Source organism: Eretmochelys imbricata, chromosome 11 (genome assembly GCF_965152235.1).
Source record: "Eretmochelys imbricata isolate rEreImb1 chromosome 11, rEreImb1.hap1, whole genome shotgun sequence".
Taxonomy (NCBI): Eukaryota; Metazoa; Chordata; order Testudines; family Cheloniidae; genus Eretmochelys; species Eretmochelys imbricata.
The window spans coordinates 45,286,941-45,307,097 of NC_135582.1; the positions used below are offsets into that span (position 1 = coordinate 45,286,941).

Here is a 20,157-nt window from a genome sequence, read left to right on the forward strand (position 1 = left end):
AAGTAGTTATCAGTGGTTCACTGTCAAATGGGGAAGGCGTATCTAGTGGGGCCTGCAGGGGTCAATCCTGGGCCCAGTACTATTAAATATTTTCATTTATGACTTGGATAAAGGAGTGGAGAATATGCTTATAAAATTTTCAGATGACACCTGGGGAGGAGTTGCAAACACTTTGAAGGACAGGATAAGAATTCAAAACAACCTTGACAATTTGGAGGAATGGTCTGAATTCAGCAAGATAACATTCAATAAAGACAAGTGCAAAGCACTTCAATTAAGAATGAAAAATCTAATATGCAATTACAAAATGGGAATTAACTGAGTAGATGATACTACTGCTAAAAGGGATCTGAGGATTATAGGGGATCACACATTAAATATGAGTCAACAATCTGATGCAGCTGCAAAAAAGACTAATATTCTGGGGTTTATTAACAGGAGTGTCCTATGTAAAACCTGGGACCTAATTGTCCCATTCTGTGGGACACTGGTGAGGCCTCAGCTAGAGTAGCGTGTCCAGTTCTGGGCATCAGACTTTAGGAAAGATGTGGGCAAATTGGAGAGAGTGGGATGAGAGCAACAAAAATAATAAAAGGTTTAGAAAACCTGACCTATGAGGAAATTTTTTTTAAAAATGGGCAAGTTTAGTCTTGAAAAAGAAGACTGAGGAAGAACCTGATAGTAGTCTTCAAATATGCTCAGAGCTGTTATAAAGAGGACAGTGATCAATTGTTCTCCATGTCCACTGAGGGTAGAACAAGAAGTAATGGGCTTAAGTTGCAGCAATGAATATTTAGGGTAGATATTAGGAGAAACTTTGTAGCTATAAAAGTAGGTAAGCTGTGGACTAGGCTTCCAAGGGAGGTTGTGGAATCTCCATCACTGGAGAGTTTTAAGAACAGACTGAACAAGTACCGGTCACGGATGGTCAAGATTTACCTGTTCCTGCCACAGCACAGGGTGCTGGAATTGATGATGTCTCAAGGTCCCTTCCAGCCCTAAATTGCTATGATTCTGTACTACAACAACAATTACTGCCCAATCCCAAACTACCACAGCAAACTTCTCTCACTGTACAAATTTAGATATAGATAGATTTGTTCTGATCCTTTCAACAATAAAAGGAAAAGCTGCACTCTTTGCATAGCAAAACTGCCACAACTTGAAAAGACGAGTAAATATTTGATGAATATAATGGAACGTCATATATTTATACCACTAAAGATTTGGCCAGAACACTTTTTCATTGTTAAAAACTTTAATTCTCATTTTTATGAGTAATCTAGTCATTACTATTACTTTAACATAGGACACACATCAAATTACAGTGTGGAAAAGAGAAAAGAAACACAAACACAGAGAAACACATGCAATGGAGTAGGGAATGTATTTGCACTAGGTTTGCTAAAAGCTAAATAAATTATTCAAAAAAATACATTTTAAGCAGTAAAATGCTAGGAATGCATATTAAGGATATGGACTTCCACAGACATCTAATTAATCAGAATTAGGCATACAAGATAAGCAAGAAAAGATCCCAAAGGACAGTAAAGAGAAACTCTTGCATTAGTAGCTAAATGTTTTCAGCTATTTTTGAAAAATGCTGACATTGTCCTGGAAAAATCTGTCACACTTTAGTAAACAAATATTCTGAGTATGGTCTCAAATTTATATAATTGCCATAGCATGTACAGCCTCGGGTTATTATTTGCTACTAATATGTATTGATAGCAATAAATTTTGTGTACTACTGTTCTAAAGGAAATGTAGATGTCTGCAGGAAATCATCACTATTTTGTATTATATTATTAGTTTTAAGTTGAAAGCAATAGACCTATTGGGCTCAATTCTGTCCTGAGATACAAAACTCACATTTCAGAGTAGCAGCCGTGTTATTCTGTACCCGCAAAAAGAAAAGGAGTACTTGTGGCACCTTAGAGACTAAGAAATTTATTGAGCATAAACTTTCTTGAGCTACAGCTCACTTCATCGGATGCATGTAGTGGAAAATACAGTGGGGAGATTTTATATACATAGAGAACATGAAACAATGGGTGTTACCGTACACACTGTAACAAGAGTGATCAGATAAGGTGAGCTACTACCAGCAGGAGAGCTGGGGTGGGGGGCGGGAGAATCTTTTGTAGTGATAATCAAGGTGGGCCATTACCAGCAGTTGACAAGAACTTGTGAGGAATAGTAGCTCACACTGAAACTCATGAGAGTTCTGCCTGAGTATCTAAAGGAGAAGTAGCTGCCATTATCTCGTGTAGGCTGTACAGAATTTAATATTGTTTCAACACAATTACCCATGGCCTAAACATAAGACTCCTAGAATGAATTATTTGATTAGCTGTGGAAGACATATATTGCCAGCTAACATGCTGATTAAGAAAACTAACACCACAGTGAGGCAAAACATTAAATTAGCTAACCTTTAATAACAACGGAAGACGTACACAATACACTTCCTGCTTCATTGGACACTTTGCAGGTATATAAGCCAGCATCTGCCTGCCCTGCGCTCTTAATTTGCAGAAGTATGGTGTTGTTTAGGAATGATATTTCGCAATTAGGACTCTGATAGATCTCTTGATTGTTTTTATACCAAGCAACGGTCAGAGGCTGAGAACCAGAAACACGGCCCTCAAGTTTAAGGATGTTCCCTTCTGTTTCTTCTACTGTTTCAGATAGTTTCTTTGTAAAACCAGGTGGAGTTTTTCGTTCTGCAAGAAATGAACATACTTCTTAAATTGTAAAATTAAATTTTAAGATCAAATATTCAGTAGAAGACTTTTCAAGAAATACCTTATATGACTATATGTTGTTAAAAAACTGTTTGCGTACCTTTAAACAAGATTCTATTTTTTACAAAAAGTACACAGAGGGTAGCACTCTTAGAACAGCAAAACACGACACTTTAAATGGATGTAGAGTTTTACTAGTTACAAAGTAATTAAAATATCACTTATCTTATACTGCTTGTAAGAAAAATGCCTTTAACAAATGAACAATTTATGTATAAACAAGGAACAAACTAGAATTTTCTGTAAACCATTTAAGATGACAAAGTCTGTAAAGTTTTAAAGAAAAGAAGATTGAAGAAAACATTATCTTCACTCCTTAATTCTCCCCTCACATTCCTTCTAATAGCTTTAGATATTTCCTGACAGAGATTTCAATACACATTTTCTAATCCATATATTAAAAAGACGGTCTCCAATTTATATAGCAACAAGATGACTTATTTTTTTCAGATATAAAGGAATTCAGTGTGCACATCATACACCAGAATCAGGCAATACCTTTAATACTAAGCTGAGCTGCACAAGAGTCCTTTCCAACTTCATTGCTAGCATGGCACGTATACATTCCAGAGTCTGCATTGTCAGCACTCAGAATTGTCAAATGGGCTGTGTTTTCTACATAACTGATCTGGTATTTTCCTCCAGTCCGTATCTCTTGTTTATTTTTTGCCCAAGTGATCTTAATTGGTTGTGTTCCAGATATGTGGCATTCGAAGTCAGCACTATCCCCAGCAAAAGCATCCACGGGTACAATTGGGATGTCAAACAATGGAGGATTCTTCCCTTCTACAGAGTGAAAGAAACAGAAAAACGCGTATAGCTTTTAAGAGCTCCATTAGTTTAAAGCATATTGTGAAATAAATAAATGTTGCACCTATAGTTTTAAGTTGAGATGGAAATGAAAAAATGACCTGGTGACGTTAAAGGGAAATTATTTCATAACCAACCAACCTGTAAGCACGAGCCTGGCAGTGGAAGAAGCAGTTCCAATAGCATTGGAAGCTGTACAAGTGTATTGCCCAGCAAGGCTCTTGTCAGTCCGCAAAAACTGGAGAGTTGCTACATTATTTAAGAAGGAGGTCTGCACATTGTAGCTATCTCGGATAGGTACGCCATCTTTAGACCAGGATACTTCAATAGGTTCTGAGCCAGTTATGCCGCAATCAAATGTAACTGGTAAACCAATAGTTTCATGAATGTCTCTCAAAGTTCGTGTGAATGAAGGTGGAAGTTTACGCTCTGCAAGAAAAGTATTGAACAACGAAAGCTTTGGGAAGTTATCTAACTTTGGTGAATTCTCCAATAAGCACTGACTAAGAGGACACTGTATTGTGGTATAGATCGGGCAGATTTACAAGAAGATACACTGGAAGATCCAGTCATTATTTTCAACCAACTTGCACAATAAAAAACAGTAAGAGGCCCACAAAGAATCAAGGAGATTATTTGTTAGATCATTTAGCTTGGGGGCTGTGTGAAGGGAGAGCTCTGCCAAGAGGTGGACTACCAGTCAATGTGGCTACAAAGTTATACAAGAGGGCTGAAATTTGCCCTAACATTTGATTTATAATCTCACTTTTTCTGCACTGGGAAGAGCTGGAAGAATAACCATATTCATGACTGCCCTATTCTGAAGGGGAAGAATCAGAAACCTGTCTCCCTTAGAGAGCGTGCTGGTTAACTAAAGATTGGCATTAGGAATGAATTTCCAGCCAGACTTTCACTGGTGGAAGGTAATTAATGATTAAGGGATTCTAGACAGGGGTGATCTCTAACTGGTCAGTTAGAAGAACAGAATGTTCCCAAGAAAATACTTTTCTTTACTGAAAAAAACAACCCTTTAGTTATGAAACCTTTTAAATGTGTTAACATGAATTATTCACCTTGAGCAGAAAGCAAAGCTGATGAAGAAGCCTTTCCAACACTGTTTTCTGCTTTGCAGATATACTCCCCACTATCACCACTATCCACCTGGCTGAAAACCAAAGTGGCAACGTTGTTCTTAAAGTACATTTTAGATGTAGGAGTTGCTCTTAGTTTTGTATCGCCTTTGTACCATGATACAATAATTTCTGGTGTGCCAGCAACTTGGCATTGTAATGATGCAGAATCCCCAACTGTCACCTGAACAGGTTCCAAGCGTGTAACAAAATAAGGTTGTTCTAAAGAACAAAGATACATCATTAGCAACAAAATTTAAATACCATACCAAATGACCATTAGTATAAAAAAGATTCTTTGTGGAATGAGGACACACCTAATACAGAGACTGCAGCATGACAATTATCTTGCCCAGAATCATTCTCAATGTGGCAAGTGTACTGCCCCTGATCTTCTATTTTACTACTGGGAAATTCCAGTATGGCAGAGGTTTCTGTGGTGGTGATGCTGCATTTGGCAGAATGAGCTACTTCAACTCCATTTTTCTTCCACAAGACTGCAATTGGCGGGGTACCAGAGTATGTGCATTCCAGAATTAATGGTTTTCCTTTCTCCACATTGAGATTATTCATTTTTTTCACAAATTTGGCTGGTTCTATAGTGAATGATATGAAGATAAATGTTAAAAGATGACACCAAGAGATTTTTTTAGAGGAACGTGTGAAATTTCCAGCCTGACAAACCTTTTACAAAGAGCTGTGTTGTGCAAGAAATTTTGCCAGCCTCATTAGTGACCAGACAGGTGTAGTCTCCACTTTGGAGTGGCTGTACATCAAACAACTCCAGTTCTGCAACCGAATTTTCCAAGGAGATGTTGCATCTATGTCCTGGTACTAGTTCAATGCTACCTCTGAACCATTTAACATCTAGTGGAGGGGTGCCTTTTAGGATACTGGTAAAAGTTATATTTGCCCCAGATAAAACTTGAAGGGGATCAGGTTTCTTCACGAAAGAAGGAGGTTCTAAAGACAAACATAAAAGAGAAATGCACTTTGATGGAGAGTAAAATATTCCCATACGAAACAAAGGTGATTAGACTCTCATAAACAGACCCAAAAATGTAAGCAACCCACAAAGAAAGTAGTTTATATCTGGAAGCCCTGCCTTGTTCTAGATACTAACCTCTAACAGTCAAATATGCACTGCATTCATCAGATCCAGCTATATTAGTAGCTGTGCATGAATAATTTCCCATATCGGATTCCTCTAATGTGTTCACTTTCAAAGTGCAAGTATTGTCTGTGAGAGTCGTCTGATACTTGTCTCCACTGGTGACCTCAAGTCCGTCATGGAACCAGGAAACAGAAATAGGTGGTGACCCAGACACTTTGCAATCCAGGACAACATGCGAACCCAAGAGACCACTGGCTTCTTTCAGTTTTCTCGTGAAAGAAGGAGGTAAAATGCGATCTGTATAGGATAAAACACAGCTATTTACAACTCTATAACTTAAAAGAGAGATGGTTCCCAGGCATTTAGCAGAAACATGGCACTTTCCTCTGGAACACCTGCGTTTGCATGGGAGAATCCAAAGCAAGCCTGCAGTTCAAAACATTGAAGCCTGAGGTACTGAGAGAATATAAAAAGGATTGTAGGATACTCTCGAAATCTGTCAGCTCACCCCTTCTGAGGATCACCTTTCTCCTTTTATTTTTTCAATAATTCCTCATAAGCAGAACATCAGTACTGCACCAGCTGGGACATGCAGACTAAGTTGATGAGACTGACCCCAAGAAACAGCCTCATCTTTCTGATGGCTGTAAAATGTGATGCAGGCTTCAACCTATGCACCCCGTCCATGATCTCCGCAACACTAGTGGGCCCACATAGGGTGCCTAAGGTCACATTAGCAGTGAGTCTTCCCAGAGTGGCAGCAGCATGATGTGACACCAAAGGAAGCGGCGTGTTGTGTAACACGTTTTAAAGAAATTGTAAGAATCGAAGATAATTCACATATTAATCAACTAACCTGAAACACGCACTGAAGCTGTGCACCTGCTTTGACCAACACTGTTTTTCACCTCAAAAGTATACTCCCCACTGTCTTCTACTCTTGCATTGAGGATCTTAAGCCCAGACACTTTGTTGAAGAAGCTAATTTTGTATTTGTGATTAGTAGACAGCTCTTTCCCATTCTTAAACCACCTAGTAGTAAGCTCCGGTGTGCCGTCCACTGTGCATTCTAGAGTACAAGAGTCTCCAGAGGTGACTTTCATTGCGCCGGGCTTCTCTACAATGACTGCAGGTTCTGAAATGAAATGCAAATCACAGCCATATTTGATGACAGGACAGGAGATGCAATCAGTTTGTTAAGTGAGGTTAAAATATCATTCTGTATTGTTTTGTTTCCTTGTTACCAACCTAGAACTGACAGAGTGGCAAAGCACTCCTGAACTCCAGCGTCATTTTTGATCTGACAGATGTATTTTCCAGCACTGGCTGGTTCTGCTTTTCCAATCCGTAGAGTTGCAACGTTTTCTGAATAGGAAATCCAAAGATTTTCACTTTCTCTAACGGTTTCCCCTTTGTCTTTCAGCCACAGAACAGAAATGGGCTGGGATCCTCCTACTGTGGCCTGCAGCTCAACCTGGTCTCCAACTACAGAGGTGAAATCACTGAGCTTCTTCACAAAAATGGGTGGTGCTGATGAAGAGAAGATACGTCATGTTAAAACCGCAAGGAGAGTGCACGAGGAGTGTGACGAGAATGACACAATGCTAGGAATATGGCTGATGTGTAAATCATTAAACAAACCTCTTAGCGTTATAGAGGAAATGCAAGTGTCACTTCCTACATCATTCACGGCCTTACAGTGATATTCGCCGACATCTGAGTCACCCAGGCTAAGGATGTGAATGCTAGCAAGGTAGTTCTCAGACATGATTTTGTACTTCTTGCTACTTTTAATTTCTCTTTTGTCCTTATACCAGGAAATTTGGAAGGGAGGAGTGCCGCAAAGCTCACACTCAAGATGGACATCAGAACCTTTCAAAGTCTCAACTGGATGGGGTTTCTTGCTGAAAACAGGGGGTTCTATGAAAAGAAGAAGTTTGAGTTTCTGTTAATTCAGTTGAGGACATAACAGAGAAACGAACATTTAAACAGTAAACTTTATCACTATGTTGGACTGATATGGAAGAGTAAAGACACAAGTCACAATAAGAGCCATGTCATAGAACTCTGGTAAAATCCATAGTCTGCGTTCTCAGAAGGCAGCACTCGCCTATCTGACTGAAGAGAAGATTTATTAACCTTCCACGGCAGATTAAAAGAAGGAACCGACAAAAACGGGAGGAGCAGGGTTCTGACCTTTCACTTTCAACGAAGTACTGGTGTTTGCAGCCCCTGCTGCATTGCGAGCTTCACAAGTGTAGTCTCCACTGTCTTCCACACTGAGATTGTGCATTTCAATGACTGCCATGGACTCAACGAAGGACATTCTGTATTTTTCGCTGTCATGGATTTCAGCTTCATCTTTGTACCAGGTGACTTTGATTTCTGGAGAGCCGCCTATTTTGCATTCATATCTAGTGGAATCATGCTGTTTCACAACTCTAGAGGAGTCTAGCTTCTTAATAAACCGTGGTGGTTCTATGAAACCAAAGGACAAGAGTAAACAAGATTATTCACTAAACTGCAGATTCATTAAAGTGATGAAATCAGTGAAATATCTAACCGACAGCGTATACTTTTTTGTGTGGTGGGGGAAGAGTACAAACATCTACAGAAAGTGAATTTGCACTAGCCGGTGATATGTCTGGTAGCAGCATGACAAAAACGAACACATAGCATACATAACAAACAAAAGCAGGGGAGTTTCTTTGAACGCCTTTGCCAGTGGTCTGTGTTATATGTAGAATGATTTCCTGAGTTCCTTGCAAAGATTCGGACATATTTATTTTGCAGGAAGATTATTGCTTACTAAATTGCCATATATATAACTTACAAGAGCATTTAGATATAAGAATTACCCTCAGCTACAATTCAGTAATTTATATATCATGTACCGAGACTTTCAAACAGCTACTGCAGACAAAACTAGATATATATTGACTGGATTCACTGAAATATTCAACTCTTACTGTGCAAGACAGCATCTTAAAATGCCAAATTTACATCGGAAATTTGCTCTTTGGAAGTTCCATACTAGATTTCAGCTGATCTGTGACCTTGACTATGATAGAAATTTATATTGAATTCTGTCCATGTTATATGTATGGAAGAGAATTTATATATTTGCTATATTTAGTGTATAGATCCCTGGTGTGTATGTGTATGCTGTGTAGCTTAGTCCTAGCGTATATATATATATATATATATTATATATATATATATATATATAGCTAAAGTCTGTTCCCTGATCGACCTTTTGGGCAAAAGTATATATATAAAGTATTTATGTTTAAAGTCTATGTTTAAGCTTTTTACATTTACCAGTGTTTAGCACATGTGGCATGTAAATACCTTGCAATGCCGGCTACAACCGTGCCATGTGAACACGTGTTCTCACTTTCATGTGACATTGTGAATAAGAAGCAGGCAGCATTAGCTCCCTTAACTGTAAACAAACTTGTTTGTCTTAGTGATTGGCCAAACAAGACGCAGGACTGAGTGGACTTGTAGGCTCTGAAGTTTTACATTGTTTTGTTTTTGAGTGCAGTTATGTGAAAAAAATAATTCTACATTTGTAAGGTGGACTTTCACAATAAAGAGATAGCACTACATTATTCCTAAGAGGTGATACTATTTATTTTATCTTTTTTTACAGTGTAAATATTTGTAATAAAAATAATATACAGTGAGCACTGCACACTCTGTATTCTGTGTTGTAATTGAAATCAATATATTTGAAAACAGAGAAAAACATCCAAAATATTTATAATAAATTTAAATTGGTATTCTATTATTGTTTAACAGTGCGGTTAAAACTGCAATTAATCAGGTCTATTTTTTAAAAACCAAGTTAATTTCTTATGTGTTAATCACTTGAGTTAACTGCAATTAATTAAGAGCCCTAACAAATAAGCACATGTTAATACTATCTACAATTATATTTAAGGGAAAAAGGCACACACTTTTAAGAGGCTTATCCTACACTCATCCTGTTTAAGGATCAATGGGAATTACAGAGCCATAACAACTGTTATAAACACAAAGGCCCTGCCCACATAAAGGAAATCGCAGTGGTGAAAATCCCTAATGTACCAGTGTAGTTTACACCAGGGTAGATTATTCTGATCATAAAATGTGGAGATACATAGGTTGAAGAATCCACATACTATACTATGAGCAGAGTGGTGGTGGGGAAAAAATGTGTGTGCCCCAGGCTACCGTCAGCTGCTCAAATTTCATATTCTAATAGACTCTCGGTGTGGGAGAGGAGAATTTGCCTTTAGGAGGTAAACGAATTTTGTTCAGCCATCGCGTCAGCGATCAAAATGCAATATGATTAAGTCATAAAATAACCATCAAGGTGAAAATTACTGCTGTCAAAATCCTGGACAACGAGTTTGCTCTACCTCATCACATTGGGAAAACAAAAGGGTCTCATTTTAAGTCGATTGAATGCCTTCAGTTTTGTATCGTTTCAAAGATAGAAGAAAAAGCTTGGCATGTTTTGTTTCTTTAACATGGTAAAACGCTCTGCAGGAGGACGACAAAGCATTGCATTTCTTAAATACCTTTCACACTTAGCTGGGCGGCGCAAGAATCCTTTCCAGCATTGTTGCTCGCAGAACAAGTGTATAGTCCAGAGTCTCCTTTGCCTACTTTTAGAACCGTCAGGCTGGCTGTATTTTCCACCAGGGTGATCTTGTAGTTGCCCCCAGGACGGATATCTCTGTTCTCTTTTGCCCAAGTGACTTTTAGTGGCGCCGATCCGGTGACGTGGCATTTAAAGGAACCACTTGCTCCAAGAGCCACCTCAATAGGTTCAGGTTTCACATCAAAGACTGGAGGTCTCAGACGCTCTAAAAATGGAAAGAAACAACATAACTCTCACAGCTGCTGCTTCACCGCCACGGAATCCTATCGTTTGGCATTACGCAACAACGCAGGGTCTTCTGCTTCTTTAAAGCCAATGGCCAGGACAAGATTTAGCAACTACCAACCTGTGAGAAGGAGCTTGGCACTGGAAGAAGCAGTGCCAAGAGCATTGTGAGCTGAGCACGAGTATTGGCCGCAGTGAGCCATGTCGGTCTGCAAGATCTGAAGAGTCGCTACGTTATTTAAGAATGTTGCTTGCACGTTATCATCATCGTGTAATAGCACCCCATCCTTATGCCATGACACCTGAATAGGTTCCGAGCCATTTATGCGACAATCAAAGGTAACGGGGGAACCAACAGTTTCCTGAATGTCTTTTAGTTTTCTTGCAAAGGTCGGTGGAAACTTACGGTCTGCAAGAAAATAAGTAGGAGATAAGGCATCCTGCCAACCTGGAAACAATTTGCATTTACGATAAGCTTGTTACTATAAAGAGTCATTACAGAAATATCTGAAATGAACCCATCACCTTTAACAGTGAGCAGAGCTGTGGAAGAAGCAAAGCCAACACTGTTTTCTGCTTTGCAGACGTATTCTCCAAGGTCACTGCTCTCCACCCGGCTGAAAACTAGCGTGGCCACATTATTTTTGAAGTACATTTTATAAGTAGGAGTCGATTTTAGTTTTGTATCTTCCTTGTACCAGGAGACTTTGATTTCTGGGGTCCCAGCAATTTGGCACTGAAAAGATGCGGGCTTCCCGACTGTCACCTCCACACGTTCCAAGTGTGTAACAAAATAAGGCGGTTCTAAAGCACAAATGATCGCAATCAGCATCACAGAAAAGAGAGCAAGTCTTATAATGACCATTATTAATACAAGAGTGGTTATGGAATCCGAGATAGCAACACACCTAGGATTGATATTTGTCCCTGGCAAATATCTGCTCCAGCATCATTGGCAACCTCGCATGTGTATTGCCCTTCATCATCTTTTGTGCTGTTAGGAATTTCCAGTATGCCCGATTTTTCGGTAGTAGTTATACTACATCTCGGGGACTGTGTTATGTGGAAGCCATTCTTCTTCCATGTCACTGAAATAGGAGGAGTTCCTTTGTACGTGCTTTCCAGAAGTATGGATTTCCCTTGCTCTACACTGAAATCGCTTAATTTCTTCACAAAGGTCGCTGGCTCTACAAAATGGAAGGCAAAAAGTCAAATAGAAGAGGGGGGAAATATTCACAAATCTTTGCGCGCGCACACACAAATACATAAGAATAAGACCAATAGCAGCAATCGAGACAAACCTTTTACAAAAAGATGAGTGGTACAAGACACACTGCCAGCATCATTAGTGACTCGACAGGTGTAATCTCCACTGTGGAGTGGTTCTACTTCATACAATTCCAGTTCTGCAACTGTATCCTCCAAAGAGATGTTGCAGGTACTATCTGACACAAGTTCCCTGATGCCTCTAAACCAGTTAACTTTGAACGGAGCCGTTCCTTTTATGAGACTTGTGAATGTTACACTCGTCCCAGGTAGAACTTCCACGGGATCGGGTGTCTTCGCAAATGAGGGTGGTTCTACATATACATAAAGAAGTTAAGACACAGAGACAAATTAGTATGCCCGTTACGTTTGAAGATGAAAACCAAATCAGCGTTTGGCTGAAGATTTATAGGCGGCCCGAAAATTGCGAAGGAAGAAATAGCAGCAAATGGAGGAGCAGCAAAAGCCTACGGCACCTTGGCCATCTTTTACTGACCTTGTACGATCAAAAAGGCACTGCATTCATCAGATCCAGCGGCATTTGCCGCGGCACAGGTGTACGGTCCGGTATCTGATGAGTCCAGTGCATTCAGTTTCAAACCACAGACGTCGTCTGAAAAGGAGACTTCATATTTGTCTCCACTAACAATCTCATTTCCATCTTGGAACCAGGCAACTGAAATGGGTGGTGAGCCAGAAACTTTGCACTCCAGCAGCGCTGAGGAACCCAGCACCCCGCATGTTTCCTTTAACTTCCTTGTGAAAAAAGGAGGGACAATGCGATCTGCGTAGAAAAAGGCGACAAAACCACGGGTTGGTTGGTTGGTTTTTAATTAAAAAGGGAAAGGTCTATTAAAAGAGAAGACAGCACTAAGTGACAACGAAGGTGGTAGCCAGCTAACCTGAAACATCAACCGAAGAGGTACAGCTACTTTCACCAACTTCGTTTTTCACTTCAAATGTATACAGTCCCCTGTCTCCCGCGTCCGCAGAAAGAACTTTCAGTGTAGCTACTTTGTTGGAAAAGGTGATTTGATATTTGCGGCCGCTCTGTAGTTCTCTTCCATCCTTAAACCACTTTGTAATGAGTTCCGGTGTTCCACCCACTGTGCACTCTAATGTAAAAGAATCCCCAGCCGTAACTGACATCGGTTCTGGCTTCTCTAAAATTAATGCTGGTTCTGAAAGAAAAGAAAACCGTCTAATCGGTTAAATCTAATTGTAAAGTCGAGAGAACAGAACAGGAAAATATTTAGTAAATAATCAGGAAAGAAACGTGTATCATGAATATAAGAGAAAGGCAATAGATTAATAAATTCTTAACTCTAACAAGGAAGTTAAATCTACAAGCAAACAATGATCAACAATTTATGTTAATACATACAGGTCTGGTTTCCGGGAATACCAATTGCACACAGTTTGGGGAAATAAAAATAGTACTAAAAGAATACTTTTTCACAAGCATGCGCGAAGAAATCTAGACGTATGCTATCTTCTCCCAATGCACTAGTTATATTTCCACTCCTTCTTAAAGAGAATGAAAATTAAAGCACAACTGCCATTCTGCAAAAATGGTTTAAGTAGCTTTTAAAAGATCTAATATGCAATACACTACCAAAGCAATTAACCGCTAAACCCAGTGCTACCACAGCACATTGCCCCAGCTGTGCAAATTTAGATGGAGATAGATTTGTTCTGATCCTTCCAAAAGTGAAGGAAAAGCTGCACATCTTGCATAGCAAAACTGCGACTCCATGAAAAGAAATTTAGTAGAGATTTGATGGATATTATGGGAAGTCACATTTTTATATCTCTAAAGATATAAAACCTGTTCTGTTTTTACAACCTTAATTCATAGTTCAAACCAGATGCCACTGTTTACATCATCAGTCATCATCACAAATCTTAAAGCAACTTTTAGTCTGACTTGAACCCATATGAAATGAATTTCTTGCTTCTGTGTTTCAGCTCGAGTCTTGATCCCATCCTGGTTGCCCACAGACAGCAAGGATGAGGGACAGAGAGGATGCGATTGGTGGAAAAGGCAAAAGAGCAAAGTTATTGACATTAATGTAGGTAAAAAAATACAAGCGTTAAATGTTTCAAATCCCTGCTGTGTTTTAAATGCAAGTCTGGGGTCAAGAAGAGCACACCATAGGCATAATATAAAAGATAAAATAACGTGGAGTGCAGGGACTCAATCCATTTTTATGAATAATGTAGTCTTTACTATTACTTTAACGTATGACACACGTCATATTACAGTATGCGAAAGAGGAGAGAAAAACAAATGCTAAAGAAAGAGAAAGATATGCAATGAAGTAGACAATGTGTTTGCACTAGGCGTGATAACAGCTAGATTATGATAAATAATTAACAAACTATGTTCTAAGCATATTATATAATATGCTAGGAATGCCTATTAAGGGTATCGACTTTCACAGACATATGGTTACACAGAATAATGTATGCAATATAAGCAAGAATAGATCCCAAAGGACAATATGCAAAAAGTAATAAAATAATATAAAATAAAATAAAAATAGATTATGTGACTCTTGCATTAGTAGCTAAAGAGTTTTCAGCTGGTTTTGAAAAATGCTGACGTTGTCCTGGAAAAATCTGTCACACTTTAGTAAGCAAATATTACCGGTGCTGTCCTGAAATTGTTAAATTGGCAGGAAAATTAATGGCTTATTGTCGAGATCTAGCCACTCATAACATGCACAGCGTCGGGTTATTATTTGCTATGAATACGTATTGAAAGCAGCAAGATTTGTATAAAACCATTCGATAAACGAAATGTAGAATTCTGCAGGAAATATTAGTACGGCGTTCTAATTAGTAGAAAGGAATAGACATATTGTGCTCAATTTTCTCCTGAGATACAGAAGTCCCTGAGTATCTAAAGGAGAAATAGCTGCCGTTATCTCATTGTGTGTGCTGTACTGAATTTAATATTGTTCACACACAATTATATATGGCCTAAAATAAGATTGACTGTGAGAAATATTTGATTAGCTATGGAAGGCGTATATTGACAACTAACACGCTGATAAAAAAGCTAACACCACAGATAGGCAAAACATGAAATTAACTAACCTTTAATAACAACGGAAGAAGTACACAATACACTTCCTGCTTCATTGGACACTTTGCAGGTATATAAGCCAGCATCAGCCTGCCCTGCGCCCTTAATTTGCAGAAGTATGGTGTTGTTCATGAAAGATATTTCACAATTAGGACTCTGATAGATCTCTTGATTGTTTTTATACCAAGCAACTGTCAGAGGCTGAGAACCAGAAACACGGCCCTCAAGTTTAAGGGTGTTCCCTTCCGTTTCTTCTACCGTTTCAGAAAGTTTCCTTGTAAAACTAGGTGGAATTTTTCGTTCTGCAAGAAATGAACATAATCCTTAAATTGTAAAAATAAATTTTAAAATAAAAAATTAAAAGACTTCTCAAGAAATACATTTATGACGATATGTTGTTTAAAAACTGCTTACATTTGAAAAAGGGCTCTATTGTTTACAAAAAGTACACAGAGGACACCACTCTTAGAACAGCAAAACACCACACTGTGTAAATGGATGTGGAGTTTCACTAGTTAAGAAAAATGTCCTTTTTTAAAGAAATCAGGACTTTAGGTATAAGCAACAAGAAACAAACTGGAATTTTGTATTAATCATTTAGGATGGCAAAGTCTGCAAAGCTGCAAAGAAAATAAGATTGAAGAAAACATTATGTCCGCTCATCAATTCTCCCTACACTATCCTTCAAAAAACTTTCGGTTTCGACCAATCTTTTAAAATGCATATATTCCTAATCCACAGATGGAAAAGACGGTCTCCAATTTATATAGCAACAAGATGACTTATTTCTTTCAGATATAAAGGAATTCAATGTGCACATCATACACCAGAATCAGGCAATACCTTTAATACTAAGCTGAGCTGCGCAAGAGTCCTTTCCAACTTCATTGCTAGCATGGCACGTATACATTCCAGAGTCTGCATTGTCAGCACTCAGAATTGTCAAATGGGCTATGTTTTCTACATAACTGATCTGATATTTTCCTCCAGTCCGTATCTCTTGTTTATTTTTCGCCCAAGTGATCTTAATTGGTTGTGTTCCAGATATGTGGCATTCGAAGTCAGCACTATCCCCAGCAAAAGCATCCACGGGTACAATTGGGATGTCAAACAATGGAGGATTCTTCCCTTCTACAGAGTGAAAGAAACAGAAAAACGCGTATAGCTTTTAAGAGCTCCATTAGTTTAAAGCATATTGTGAAATAAATAAATGTTGCACCTATAGTTTTAAGTTGAGATGGAAATGAAAAAATGACCTGGTGACGTTAAAGGGAAATTATTTCATAACCAACCAACCTGTAAGCACGAGCCTGGCAGTGGAAGAAGCAGTTCCAATAGCATTGGAAGCTGTACAAGTGTATTGCCCAGCAAGGCTCTTGTCAGTCTGCAAAAACTGGAGAGTTGCTACGTTATTTAAGAAGGAGGTCTGCACATTGTAGCCATCTCGGATAGGTACGCCATCTTTAGACCAGGATACTTCAATAGGTTCTGAGCCAGTTATGCCGCAATCAAATGTAACTGGTAAACCAATAGTTTCATGAATGTCTCTCAAAGTTCGTGTGAATGAAGGAGGAAGTTTACGCTCTGCAAGGAAAGAAGTATTGAACAATGAAAGTTTTGGGAAGTTATCCAGCTTTGGTGAATTCTCCAGTTGGCACTGCCTAAGAAGACACTGTATTGTGGTATAGATTGGGCAGATTTACAGGAGGATAATGATAGATTCAGTCATTGTTTTCAACCATGTTACCTAATATCAAACAGTAAAAGGCCCACAAAGAATCAAGGAGACTATTTGTTAGATCATTTCGCTTGGGGGTTGGAGTCAAGAGAGAGCTCTGGACGACCGGTCAATCTGGTTTTAAAGTTTTGATTAATAGTCTCACATTTTCTACATTGGAAAGGTCTGGAAGAATGCCCTGTTCTGAAGGGGAAGAATCAGAAGCCTGTATCTGTTAGAGAGAGCGCTGGTTAAAGCTGGTTAACTAAAGATTGGTATTGAGAATGACTTTCCAGCCAGACTTTCACAAGTGGAAGATAATCAATGCTGAGGGAATTTTAGACAAAAGTGGTCTCTAGCTGGTCAGGTAGAGATACAGAATGTCCCTAAGAACCTTTTAAATGTGTTAACATGAATTATTCACCTTGAACAGAAAGCAAAGCTGATGAAGAAGCTTCTCCAACACTGTTTTCTGCTTTGCAGATATACTCCCCACTATCACCGCTATCCACCTGGCCGAAAACCAAAGTGGCAACGTTGTTCTTAAAGTGCATTTTAGAGGTAGGAGTTGCTCTTAGTTTTGTATCGCCTTTGTACCATGATACAATAATTTCCGGTGTGCCAGCAACTTGGCATTGTAATGACGCAGAATCCCCAACTGTCACCTGAGCAGGTTCCAAGGGTGTAACAAAATAAGGTGGTTCTAAAGAACAAAGACACGTGATTAATTCCAAAATTTAAATGTCACAATGACTAGTAGAATAAAAAGGACCTTTTGGGAATGAGGACACACCTAATACTGAGACCTCAGCTTGACAAAGATCTCGTCCAGAATCATTCTCAATGTGGCAAGTGTACTGCCCCTGATCTTCTATTTTACTACTGGGAGCTTCCAGTAGGGCGGATGTTTCCGTGGTGGTGATGATGCATTTTTCAGAATGAGCTACTTCGAATCCATTTTTCTTCCACCAGACTGCAATCGGAGGGGTACCAGAGTACGTGCATTCCAGAATTATTGGCTTTCCTTTCTCTACACTGAGATTATTCATTTTTTTCACAAATTTGGCTGGTTCTATAGTGAACATTATGAAGATAAAAGTTAAAAGTTGACACCAAGAGATTTTTTTTTTAAGAAATGTATGTAATTGCAAGCCGGACAAACCTTTTACAAAGAGTTGTGTTGTACAAGAAACTTTGCCAGCCTCATTAGTGACCAGACAGGTGTAGTCTCCACTTTGGAGTGGCTGTACGTCAAACAGCTCCAGCTGTGCAACTGAATTTTCTAAGGAGATGTTGCATCTATGTCCCGGTACTAGCTCAACGCTACCTTTGAACCATTTAACATCCAGCGGAGGGGTGCCTTTTAGGATGCTGGTAAAAGTTATATTTGCCCCAGATAAAACTTGCAGGGGATCAGGTTTCTTCACGAAAGAAGGAGGTTCTGAAGACACACATAAAAGAGAAGTGCACTTTGAGGGAGAGTAAAATATTCCCATACGAAACACAGGCTATTAGACTCTCATAAACAGACCCAAAAATGTAAGCAACCCACAAAGAAAGTAGTTTATATCTGGAAGCCCTGCTTTGTCCTAGATACTAACCTCTAACAGTCAAATATGCACTGCATTCATCGGATCCGGCTATATTAGTAGCTGTGCATGAATAAGTTCCCATATCAGATTCCTTTAGTGCATTCACTTTCAAAGAGCAAGCATTGTCTGTAAGGGTCGTCTGATACTTGTCTCCACTGGTGAGCTCATATCCGTCATGGAACCAGGAAACAGAAATAGGTGGTGACCCATATACTTTGCACTCCAGAACAACAGAGGAACCCAACAGACCATTGGTTTCTTTCAGTTTTCTTGTGAAAGAAGGCGGTATAATGCGATCTGTATAGGATAAAACACAGCTATTTATAACTCTATAACTTAAAAGGGAGATGGTTTCCAGGCATCTAGCAGAAACACCGCACTTTGCTCTGGCACACCTACGTTGGCTTGGGAGAATCCAAAACAGGCCTACAATTCAACCCACTGGGGCCTGAGGTACTGAGAGAAGATAAGAACGTGTTGGAGGCTACTTTCTTATGCTGTCGCTCACGCGCTCTGAGGGTCGCCTCTCTGCTTTTATTTTTTTAATACTTTCTCATAAGGAGAAGAACAGTACTGTACCATCTGGGACAGGAAGACTCAGTTGACCAGACTGAGCCCAAGCCACAGCTTCATTTTCGTGACGGGTGAAAAATGGTTCAACCGACTCCCTGCCTCCATGATCTCCACAACACTAGCGGGCCCACTTGGGGTGCCTAAGGTCACATTAGCCACGAGTCTTCCCAGAGTGGCAGCAGCCTGACGTAACACCGAAGGAAGCAGCGTGTTGTGTAAGGCATTGTGATAAATAAAGGGGGGGGGGCAGCTTCCTTTTATGGACACCCAGCTAGCCAATTAGCTATAAAATCCCTGTTAGTAGCTGTTCTCCCTTTACCTGTAAAGGGATAACAAGTCCACAGGTAAAAGGAAGAGAGTGGGCACCTGACCAAAAGAGCCAATGGGAGGACTAGAACTTTTTATAATTGGAAAAACTTTCCCTTTGTCTATCTGTGGTTGTTCTCTGGAGAGAGGAGCAGCAGTGCTATAGCAAGCTTTAAGCTAGGTATGAAAAATCATCAGCTCATACCTAGAACTACTTATTTGAAACCGCAGATATGTAAGTAGATCAGGAAATGTTTAGAAAACATGATTAGGTTTATTTCTTTTATTTTGTAAGGCTCCTGGGCTCCCCTGAGCTAACCCCAGGTGCTTTTGTTTTGCTTGTAACCTTTAAGTTGGACCTCAAGAAAGTTATTTTGATGCTTAATCTTTATAAGTGGTTCTTTTCAAATCTAGCAAAAAGCCTAAATTCCAAATGTATTTTCTTCTTTTTTGTTTTTAATAAAATGTACCTTTTTAAGAAAAGAATTGAATTTTTATGTACTAAGAGGTGTGCCTAAGTTCTTTAATTAGCTGGTGGCAACAGCTGATTTCCTTTGTTTTCTTTCTCAGTTCTTCCTGGGGTGGGGGAGGGGAAGGACTTGAGGGTACCCCACAGGGAGGAATTTCCAAGTGGGCCTTTCTGGATCCCAAGGGGTTTTTTTGCACTTGAGTGGTGGCAGCATCTACCTATCCAAAGTCAGAGAGAAGCTGTAACCTTGGGAGTTTAATACAAGCCTGGAGTAGCCAGTATTAATTTTTAAAATCCTTGGGGGTCCCCCACCTTCTGCATTCCAAATGCCAGAGTGGGGAATGATCAGCCTTGACGCCTTCTAAAGAAATTGTAAGAATCAAAGATAATTCACATATTAATCAAC

The 20,157-nt window shown here is 39.3% G+C and overlaps 1 protein-coding gene across 1 annotated transcript in view; it reads right to left on the reverse strand.

Moving 5' to 3' along the window:
• TTN (titin) overlaps positions 1 to 20,157 on the reverse strand; it is a 307,220-nt gene that overhangs the window by 197,860 nt on the left and 89,203 nt on the right. Inside the window, exons 90-96 of the mRNA XM_077830394.1 lie at positions 18,413 to 18,700; positions 17,974 to 18,252; positions 17,605 to 17,883; positions 17,236 to 17,514; positions 16,391 to 16,678; positions 15,938 to 16,225; positions 15,106 to 15,396 (exon numbers count right to left, since the gene is read on the reverse strand). Coding sequence (XP_077686520.1) covers positions 15,106 to 15,396; positions 15,938 to 16,225; positions 16,391 to 16,678; positions 17,236 to 17,514; positions 17,605 to 17,883; positions 17,974 to 18,252; positions 18,413 to 18,700 — 1,992 coding nt within the window. The remainder of the gene's footprint in view (positions 1 to 15,105; positions 15,397 to 15,937; positions 16,226 to 16,390; positions 16,679 to 17,235; positions 17,515 to 17,604; positions 17,884 to 17,973; positions 18,253 to 18,412; positions 18,701 to 20,157) is intronic.